The sequence below is a fragment of the Cajanus cajan genome, chromosome 2 (genome assembly GCF_000230855.2).
Source record: "Cajanus cajan strain Asha chromosome 2, NIPB_CcT2T_4, whole genome shotgun sequence".
Taxonomy (NCBI): Eukaryota; Viridiplantae; Streptophyta; class Magnoliopsida; order Fabales; family Fabaceae; genus Cajanus; species Cajanus cajan.
The window spans coordinates 56,587,168-56,598,142 of record NC_138518.1 but is presented as its reverse complement, the minus strand read 5'-3'; the positions used below and the strand labels follow the sequence as shown (position 1 = coordinate 56,598,142).

General features: G+C 27.6%; 1 protein-coding gene across 3 annotated transcripts; it reads right to left on the bottom strand.

Annotated features, from left to right (window-relative positions):
- Positions 1–1,653: 1,653 nt before the first annotated feature.
- Positions 1,654–10,975, bottom strand: LOC109791379 (disease resistance protein At4g27190). 3 transcript variants are annotated; one of them, XM_083068477.1, is made up of 7 exons: positions 10,833–10,975; positions 9,564–9,675; positions 7,707–7,866; positions 6,265–6,386; positions 5,924–5,987; positions 3,168–5,830; positions 1,654–2,324 (listed from the first exon to the last, which is right to left on the bottom strand). In XM_083068477.1, the coding sequence occupies exons 6-7, from the start codon at positions 5,772–5,774 to the stop codon at positions 1,863–1,865; spliced, it is 3,069 nt and encodes a 1,022-aa protein (XP_082924603.1). In that variant the 5' UTR covers positions 5,775–5,830; positions 5,924–5,987; positions 6,265–6,386; positions 7,707–7,866; positions 9,564–9,675; positions 10,833–10,975; the 3' UTR covers positions 1,654–1,862. The 3 variants fall into 3 exon arrangements, with proteins under 3 accessions (XP_082924603.1, XP_020206261.2, XP_020206262.2); XM_020350672.3 differs by having other exon boundaries at positions 9,564–9,594; XM_020350673.3 differs by lacking the exon at positions 9,564–9,675.

Here is a 10,975-nt window from a genome sequence, read left to right as displayed (position 1 = left end):
CTTAGATTGTTATTCTTAAAGAGTTTTTCAACCTCGGTTAAAATTATAAAATTATGCATTGGTCAAAGCACACATGATTAATCGAATAAAAATAATTTGTTGAATGAGAACGGGAAAGATTACATGAGTACAACAACTACATCAACCTCCAAAGTAATAAATGTTTATTAGCATTTTACCTAGATCATAATTCTAAAAGGGTTTTCCAAGCTCAATTAAAATTATAAAATCATGCATTGTTTAAAGCATGCATTAAGTACAAGAGTAAAATGATTAACTAAATAAAAAGATTATATTGAATGAGAACAAAGAAAGATTACATGAGTACAACAATTACACCAATCTCCAATAGTAGAAGACCTATCACTCATGATTGAGGATTACACAATAGATCGAAAAAGGATCTTTAAGCAATCCGTGATTATAAGAATGATCTTACAAAAATTCTCTCTAATCTCTCTAGAATTGTGTTTAGTAAAGTAAGAATTGATTCAAAGACCTTTTAGAGGCCCTATATTTATAGTATTTTCTAATGGACTTTTTTCAATTGGGCTTATGATGTCCACAAGCTCAAACCACTTATATAACTCACCTTGTTTGTGCTTTGAGGAGTGTTATTTGCCTTTACTCGTTCAAAGCAAATTTTGATCATTTTGAGCGAATTATTCTCACTTAGAATGAAGATTTTATGAAGCTTAGAGCGATGATTCCTATTGAGACTTGTAGCTTTCTAAATTATCATTTCCCTGTGATATTCAACAAAAAGAAACATAAAAATATCTAATATTTAAACAACTAAATTAAAATTTAAAATTATTTCTAGACTAATTGTTTTGTGATTAATAACAACACTTAGAAATATAATATATATTAATAATTACCTAAATTGAGTAAAAACATGTATGCATATTTGATAATTATTAGACACATTGTAATGTTTTTCTTCAAACAATTAAAAGAGGTTTTCATAACGTTAATGCGTGTTAGTTTAATCATTAATTTTGTAGGAAACACATTCTATGTATGTTAAATTGGAGATTTTATATTGATTTTACAACTGATGTATACCGTGGTAATTAATGTAGACTTTAATTGTTTTTTTGCATTGGTTATATTTTAATTTATATAGATAACAAATCCATGTGGCATATTACTCTCTCATCACACACTATCCTTCATCTCAATTAAGCTCTTTCCCTTTTAACAAGCCGAAGAGTGAGAACAAAATCTTGATAATATTTATTGTTATGAATAAGATAAAATTTATTAATCGACTTTTAATCCTTGACCTTAATATATATTATTTAACAAAAAGATATCAAGAAATTGAATTTTTTTTAAAAACTTTAAATTTCTTACTTAAAGAATTACAATTTAAAGTTAAATGATTGTATAATTTAAATATTAAATAAAAATTTAAAAATATTTGCATGAAGAAAATTAGTGAATCACTGATTGTTTTCATTATATAAATTCAACCATCATAATTTATTGTATTGTTTTACTTTCATAAATTTTTATATTTCATGTTGAACAAAATCTAAATTTTTATTAATCAATCTCTGAATGTCTCATTGATCATTGTTTTTACTTTTTGTGATTGTATTAAGGTTAATTAAATCTAGTTTATACATTACAAAAAGGAAACATATATTATTTTAACAAACAAGATTAACTTTAAATAAAACAACAAACTAGATTCACTTCAGCAACACAAACGAAATCCAAATTAAACGTACAACATAATAAAAGACTGAAAGTATATAACAATGATTAAATATACATGAAAAGCTTGTAGTTAAAAGTAAATTAAATAAAGTATAAAGGAGCAGCCAGTTTTCCAAGCATGAAGCATGATGCACCTACATATTTAAATATTCTTCCATAAACTTTTTCATCATTTTTTGAGCTTCAGGCCGTCGGTGAGCTGGTAAAGTGGAAACTCCATCTTGCCATTCTTCCTCAAATTTTTTCTTGAGTAATTCAAATTCTGTAGTGACACATACATACTCTAATTTTGGTAGGTGAAGTAACTTTATACGAATCATGGGAAGGCTCAATTGAGATCCTGGTTGTTTGTTATCTTGCCTCATCACAGTAAAAATGCTTGTCATTGAACTGCAATTACTAACCTCTAATATCTTTAAATTATCAAGAATATTAGAAATATTAACTGGAAAAACAGTCTTCAATTTCTCACAATCTGTGATCTCTACAATTTTTAGTTTGCAAAACGAATTTGAAATACCATACCCTTCATTCCATATTGCTGTCAATTCACTAACCTTGGAAATCACCATTGTCTCCAAATTAGGACAACACACCTGAATATACACAATAAAATAGATATTACTACATTATTATTAACGAAAATGTATTTTACACAAACAAAAAGACAAAACCACCGCTGATTAAAACATAATTTCTCCTATTTTTATTTCAAATTTTTAATTGACTACATAGATTAATAATTCATTCTTTTTGTCTTTTAGTGTGTTTCATGGCTATTTCCTAAGCATGAGGTGCCCAAAAAAAAAAGGACCTATTATTGATGAACACCATTAGAAAAAGAAATTCTGCCACATAATTACCAATTTTGTTATCTAAAAAATATTACATTTTGTGTGCTTTGTTGACTTTAAAATAACATTAATTATTATATGTGAAAAGTCATGAACTATGAAATTATGTAATTTTTGAAAAGTATTACATTTTGTGTGCTTTGTTGACTTAAAAAAATATTACATTTTGTGTGCTTTGTCGTCTTGGAATATTAGGATAAAAACATTCATATTATATTTTAATTTATATTCTAATACAAAATTCAATAACTATCATTATCCTAATCTTAAAATAAACGAATAATATATCTATATTTTGAATGAGAAGAATGATATATTCTTATTTTTATTTAAATATTATCTTAAAAATTTGAACACAACAAAATCCTTAAAAGCTGATTTTTTTTTAACTAAAATATTTAAACATACTATCAACACTAAATGGTATAACTTTCAATGAATTATTTGTCATTTGGTATGAGTGGCGTTCGGAGTAAAAGTAATCTGAGTGTTATGCTATAGAATGCAATAAATGTGCTGCAAATATATATTAGACATGTTTAATGCTTTAATGCCTTATCATGAATGAAATATTTTAATTAATACCTGGTCATAAAAAAGTGTGGGTGTATGAGTGGAAGAAGACGATTCTTGACTTGATAAGCAGAAACTGACTAATGTTGGGAGTCCTTTCAATGTTAGAGAACACAACTCAAGAAATTCTATGGGAGAATTCTCTGCACCTTCTATAAGAACAATTGCATTTATGGATTTGCACTCTGAAACTTCCACATTAGCCAGATGAGGAAGGCCTTTGATCATTGAACTTGAGAAGAGACATCCCTTTGCATCACAGCTATGTACTTTGAGAACTCTTAGTTTGAAGAAAGACCTCTGAGTTAAATGATTACAATGGCATATGTGCTCCAAATTGTTTAGATTGTTGAGAGTCAAAGACTCCAAGTTGGTGAAAGCATCAAGATCATCATGACTTTGCCCCACTATGCATTTGATTTCAGCATTATTTTGTATAAGGAGAGACTGCAAATGGGGAAATCCCTCACTGTCCAAATCACTAACAATATTCTGGACACCATTTAGTTCATCAAGGTACAAAACATCAACACTTTTCAGCATTCTTTTGATTCCATATTCTGACTGAAACTCTCTGTTGAGCTTCAGTTTCAATGTCTTTAATCGATGATCACCATCATGCGTTTGAACCCACTTATCCCCAATAAAAATTGTATATGATTTTAGCATTCCAAAGAACAAATCAACTGGCCATGCCTGAGGATCAGGAACATTCAAGTCTTCTATATATGCCAAGTGATACAATTTTTCAAGCTCTTTCAAGCTTGCATTGGTAGATTGATCAGTTTCCCACTTAGAAAATGACTTTCTCAAATATATTTCTTCTAACCTTTCCAATTTGGACAAAACATTGTATGGAATCACTTGGAGAGATGTATCTCTTAAATCCAAGAATAGCAACTTCTCAAGTTGTCCAATTTGTCGTGGCAACTGTTCGATACTACTTCCAAGAAGGCTAAGCACTTTTAAGTTTGTGAGCTCACCAACGTTAGTAATATCTCCCAATTTGCAATTATTCATGGATAATGCTTCAAGCTTCTCTAACGAGGCCAAACTATTTGGAAGCTTTGAACAATCAAAGCCAACAAAATTTAGGACCTTTAGAAGTTTAGTCTCTTCAAAAAAGGAATCTGGAACTTGCATTGAGGGAGTGTCGGTACTTATCACAAGCTGTTGCAAGTTTGGACATTGCAACCTTCCAGGAATCGCCAAACCACTCACAATATTTATGTTGCAGAAGGCTAAACCTTTTGGCAGTTCTTCATCATGTGGCCATTCTCTTGAAATTATTGAACCTTGTTCATCATTTTGAGCTATTGAGTAAGCAGTTTTCCATATGAAGTCATCTATCTTAACATTTTCCTTTCCATCTTCAACAAGAAGACCATAGGCCTTTAAATCACTAATTAGTGAATCAAGCTTCTTTCTTGCAGAATCTAATGTTTCAATATTTTTTATTAAACCAATCCACATGTCTATAAATATGCTATACCTGTTAATAGCCCTTCTTCCCCGAATAGTCAGAAGCAACAATAATGATTTGAGTTCCTGATCATTTTCTAAACTATAGGACAATAGTTTTGTTGGTGAAACATTTTCCTTTAACTTCATCAAGTCTTCTAAGCCCTTCTTTTTCAATGCTTTAGCAATGGAAAAAATTAATGATGTTGAACCTTCACAACTTTTAACTATATCGGTTACAATGGAACTTGCATCAGAATCTTGAGCAACACCTCCAACCATCTTCTCAAACAAGCTCAGAGCCTCATCTTCTAGTAATACTTCTAACTGAAACACCTTAACCTTAGTGCCACCCTTCACATTTTGTATGAAATTCAAATTTCCTGATGCCAATAATAATTTGCACCCTTTATGTTCATCACCCAAAGGAATTCCAATTTCCTCCAAGTCAAATTCCTGAGGGTTCAACTCTCCCCACTTGTCATCAACTATGACAAGAATCTTCTCATTCTTCATTCTCTGGCGCAATTTGTTTCTTCTTTTTACAAGTGTTTCCTGATCGAAATGCACAATCAATTCAGTTGCAATATCTTCTTGAACTTGTTTCACCTTTGGCTTCTCAGTTACTTTTATCACAACCACTGAATCAAACAAGTTTTGTTCTTTTGCTTGCTCCCCAACTTGTTTGGCTATTGAGGTTGTGCTTACACCACCCAGCCCCCATACTCCAACTGTTTGGAAAAGATCAGGGTTCTTTAGGGCCTCCATGATATCATGTATAGTATCGGGTCTTGATTTTGGGCCTTTATAGTCTTTTGCTGGTTTAATAGATAGAAAATATTTTCCTTCTTCATATAATTGTGAGATATCTTTTCTCATCTTTGCTGATTTCTTACCAACCTTGTACCGCCACATGAAATTTGTGCAAGTACCTTTGCCTTCAAAGTAGGACAAGAATGCCCTCACTTGTTCATCAATCTCATCAACTTTTTTTAACCAGCTAATTTGAGTCTCGAATTCTTCAGATTCCCAAGTAAGATTTTCTTGCACCCTTTGCTTTTGTTCTAGCAGATTCTTTAGTTCATTATTCAGATCCTCCAAAATGCTTTTGTTGGAAATCAGGTTACTCAGTTGACGTGTAATCGCTACTGCTTTCATGTTTTGAAGAAAATGTGCCAATATATCTTCCTTTCCCTTGTGTGTTGTTTTGGTTGCTGTGAAGGATTTAATACAAGTTTAGCCTACGATTATAGATAGAAGCAATAACTTAAAATGAAGTAAAAGAAAAATTGAAGTAAATGGCTTACCCTCTTGGAGTAGATAATAGCTAGAACAGAAAGGATCAGATCTTCTACAATACTCCACTACTCCCTGACATGTGCAGCACAAATTGAATTTAATTTGAAGCACTAAAGTATTTTTTTCATAACAAGATTATTGAAATTCATCTTTAAATCAACTATGTCAAATAGTAAAATAGTATTCTGAAATAATATTTTTTCTTACTTTTGTTATGAATTAACAAAGTGCAAATTAACTAGAAGCTTTGCAGCTATATTTGCTATTGATATAACTAACCTATAACTTTTGCAACGTAAGAGTAATTAAATAATAGCATAAATACTAATGCAGATTATTTTAGACATACATATAAAAACTTCACTTGGAAGGTTCAGATCCAATTCTGCAAAGAGAAAGGCTAGGAGCATAGGCAATGTGGAAGCTCGACAGTTCTTTGTGGAATAAAGCAGCTTAATAGTGAACTACTCCCTGTTAAGAAAAAAATATTGTTTTAAGCATAATAATAATAATAATAATAATAAACACTTTAAAAATAACATCATAAATAGTCACACAAAATTTATTTAGCATGTGTTTGTTTTCACATTCAATGAAACTAAACGATAATCCATCTCTTTCCTTACTTCTACTTTTCTGCTTTGAAAAATATATATATATATATATATATATATATATATATATATATATATATAAATAAAAAAAAAACCTGATGAATGATATTCAAATGGTAAAACAAACATGCTATTAATGTGGTTGGACTTTCATATTTATGTTCATAAGAATATTCATTATCTCAAAATGTATTATATATATGTTTCTGAAAATCTTTTCTTCAAGTTTTGTGAGTGAAATTTAAAAGGTTCTCACAATTTCTATGGGTGAAATTTGGAAACACCATTTTCACAAGTTTTATAAGTGAAACTTGAAAACCCCTTTTTCATAAGTTTTATGAGTAAAATTTGGAAATCCTTTTCTACAGGTGAGTGATTTTTCTCATTTCAAGGATCTCTATTTATTGGTCTAATATATCATAAATTTAAAAGAGAAAACAAATATCTAAAATAAATATAATATATTTCAATTATAAACAATATCTTAAAAGAATGAATTCCTTTTAAAATCTAAATAATATTTTAGAAATTTAAATTTGAAAATTTAAAATGTTTTCGCAACATTCTCAACACCAACCATTTGTTTTATTTTTCATTTCATTTTTATCATATTTAATTTTCTTTTAGTCTTGACGTACCACTTATCTCATTTATCATATTCTCCTTTTACTTATTTTTTTGTTCATCCTAGCTATCTCTTTTTCTCTTTTTGCTTTTTATATCCACTTCTATAGGGTAATACTCTCTTATTAGGCCGCTAAAAGGAGGCTATAGTAGATGAAATAACTTTATAGAGTAAATAACAGGTAAAATATATATGAAACAATCTTAAATCATTCATTTCCATCATATATTCTTTTATTTAGTCTCAGAGGTTATCTTATTAGTGATCTATGCATAAGCTATATATATATCCTTTGAGCCACATGAATAATTTTCGACCACTTGAAACCTAACTTATACACGTGCCATTGAATATTATTTAGCTCCTATTTAATTTCTCGGTTATTTTCTTAGTTATAATAATATTTATAGTTTCTAGCTAGTGTCCTAAACTAAATGATTTATAATTTTATTTAAAAATGATACATTCCAAAATTATAAAGATGAAAAGTGAATTTAAACTAATTTTTTTATTTCTTAAACTAGTTAAGAAGATAAGCAAATAATAGCTTACCAAAGCTAGCTCAATTCTTAAAAAGTTGCAAAAGCTTGAATCATATCCAAATTATCTTTACTTTGTGCTTCGTATTTGATTTTCCAAATCGTTTGTGGGTATTTAACTGATTCCTTCAATTCTTGTACATAGCTCCAGAAAGATAGTTAGGCAAATAGATCTGAAATCATAGAACAAACGAGGAATCAGCTATTAAAGGAAAAACTGAAACTAGAGACTAATGATTTTGGTACTATTTAACAGAAAACGAACGGAAATTGAAAGAAATTAATTTATTATCATTACGGATTACGGATAGAAATTAATGAATGTCCACCTGTGTGGACAATTAGAGAGAGATTTAAAAAAAAAAAAAAAGACAGATTAAATACCTATTTTGTGTATTCACAAATATAAGTCACTATTTTCATAAGCCAATTAAAAAATGTGCTAATTAGAATTTGGATCCTCTGCAGATTGAAATAAAACTGCATGTGTGCAGTAATAAATTCAACCCTTTAAATATCATAAATTTAGTTCTAAAACATTAATTTATAATTTCACTAGTAAACTTTACAGGATCGGGTAATTCGTACTAATTAAATGATGTAACGAAAATAAAGATGCAACAGAAAAATAGAATAAAAAGAATGCAAGAAAATTTTTTGTATCAATATAATTATCCTATCATTATATTTATAATATTTTTTAAAAGAAAGTTCAAATATCATTTACTCATTCTAAATACAAATTTAATTTTTTAAGGTTTTAAAATAAAACTATTAATTTTAATTTATTAAACTTGAATTTATATAAAATAGTGCCACTTATTATTAACTAATATTACGAGAACATGTTTTAATCTTAAATTTTAAATATATTATATTAAATGGATATTTTGATATGACATATATTTAAATAATAATAAAAATATTATTATTATTATGAGGGCATATTTTAAACTTATTATTAAATAATAATATGAGGATATATTTTAAACTTTAACTCATGTTTTGATCTTTCAGATGTGTTACATCAAAAGGGTATTTTGATTTGACATATATTTAAATATATTTTTAATTTTTTAGATTTAAAGTAAATTTATTTATAAAATTTTAAATTATTATTTATAGTATCTATAATTTTAAAGATCTTATTTTAGTCTCTTAAATCATCAACAACATAATTAAAAATAATAGATTGAGATAATTTACAATATTAGTCAGATTTAATTTAATGTTTTTACATTAAATTAGTATTAATAAAATTATTGTTATTATTATTAATATAAAAATCATGTTAAATAAATATAAGTTTATAACACTAAATATTAAAATAAAATATTATTTATAAATTCTAAAGTTGAGTTAAGGCACTAAACAACTTACAATTTTGTTTTAATGATAATTTATAATTGGTTGATATTATATTATTATTTTACATTATTAGTGTATAATTGATAAATTTCATTTTTTTTTATTAATGATTAATCTCTTTTAGAAAATTTGGCTAATCACTTTTAATAAAATATTATTTTTTTACCAACATTTTCTTTATTTTGTAAGATTTATTGAATCCAAAATTTTACTTAAGTAAATCGAGGTTAATTTTACTTGGAACTAACAATTGAGCTTGGGAACTTATTTGATAAAATAGTTATTCAATTTTAGATGGAAAGGCTTAACATTAACATTTAAAATAAGAATACCAAGTCATGAATTTCATAATGGGGAAATTATTGTTTAATCTTGAAATGATTTCATTTGTGGTAGAATACATCAATCAAATGCTAGCTGCATGCCTTATTCGAAAACTGAATTAAAATGAGATTGAAAATGACAAATTAAAATAGAATTTTATTAAAGCAAAGAATAATACCTGATTGAAAAGAGGATGATGAGAAAGCAAACTTGGTGGCGTCAAGACAATGAGAAGAGCACCCAAATGAGAACATCAATAAAACATTGGAAGTGCCAATAAACGAAGAGAACTGTCACTAGCAATATTTATTAGGAAACCCTAAATGCTACTAGAATATATATATATATATATATATATATATATATATATATATTCCTCAAATTAATGTGTCTTAAAGTAAACAACTTTTATATTAGTTGAAAGAGTTAATATTAATGTATATTTACTTTTTCTTCTATATATTTTTTCCTTTTTCTTTTCCTTGGTTTTTTTTTTTTTTCTTTTTGTCTATTTCCTTCTATATATTAAAAATAAACTAGCATGCTTTCTAGGTAGAGTCGTCAAATATGGTTCTACCCTATGAATCAACGACGCTCACCTCGAAATTGAAAATATATAATTATTGATTTATATTGTTAACATATAAACTACGTTTTATATTTATAATAAATAATTAATATTATTGTATAAAATTATTTTTAATATTTTTGATATTTTAAAGAAATAGAATTTAACTTTCAACCAAAATTAATTCTTAAATCAAATCAAATTTAAAATTTAAAATAATAAGTATATTTAAAAGAACTATTTTAAAAAAAATAAAAAACTAAAGGCTTAATATGTTAGATTAAGATACAACATGTGTCTCAATGACAGCAATAGTTCCTCCTAAAATTGTTTCCGTTTGAGAAAAACTCTAAAATGCTTCCATTGAAAAATAAATACTAAAACCTATATGATGCTTTTACATTATTACAACTTTCCTCTAAAATTAAAAAGGTTATTAGATCTGCACCACTAAAGTAAACAACTTTGGGAGACTACTACTAGGGTTAGCCTAGTAGTTGGGTGGGGAGGGGTTGAGGTAGTTAGAAACATGAGAACCTAGGTTTAATCCTGATCGCAACCATCTTTATAATCTTTCTTATCTTTACAAAAAAAAAAACAACTTTAGGAGGAAAACAATAAAAAAAAAATTGATGGAAACAATGTTTTCTACAGATATTTGAATATCAAACATACAGAAAACTAACATTATCAACATCATATATGTATTATTGAAAAATTAAAACTTTCCTCGTATCAAAGAAGTCGAGAAAATAATAAAACGAAAAAGAAAAAGAAAGTACCAAACACTTCTTTGGTGTGTGTGCAAACATAATCCGAAATACATAATAGATTGAAACATGAATATTTTGAGATACAAAAGGTTTGAAATATTGTTACCTGGGTGAAACTAAATGTCTCTATGTATGTTTTTCCAGTTATTTTCTTGGAATTCAAACTGGTGAAGAAAGATGATTGCATACCCTAAAATCAAAATGGTGTAGCGCAAGTTGTACTCAAACGTTTAGCTCTAGCCTGCAGAA

Coding starts and splice junctions, on each gene's coding strand:
- LOC109791379 (XM_083068477.1), bottom strand. CDS start 5,774: ATGAAAGCAGTAGCGATTACACGTCAACTGAGTAACCTGATTTCCAAC. Junction 2,325..3,167: donor CCACACTTTTTTATGACCAG/GTATTAATTAAA, acceptor GTGTATATTCAG/GTGTGTTGTCCTAATTTGGA.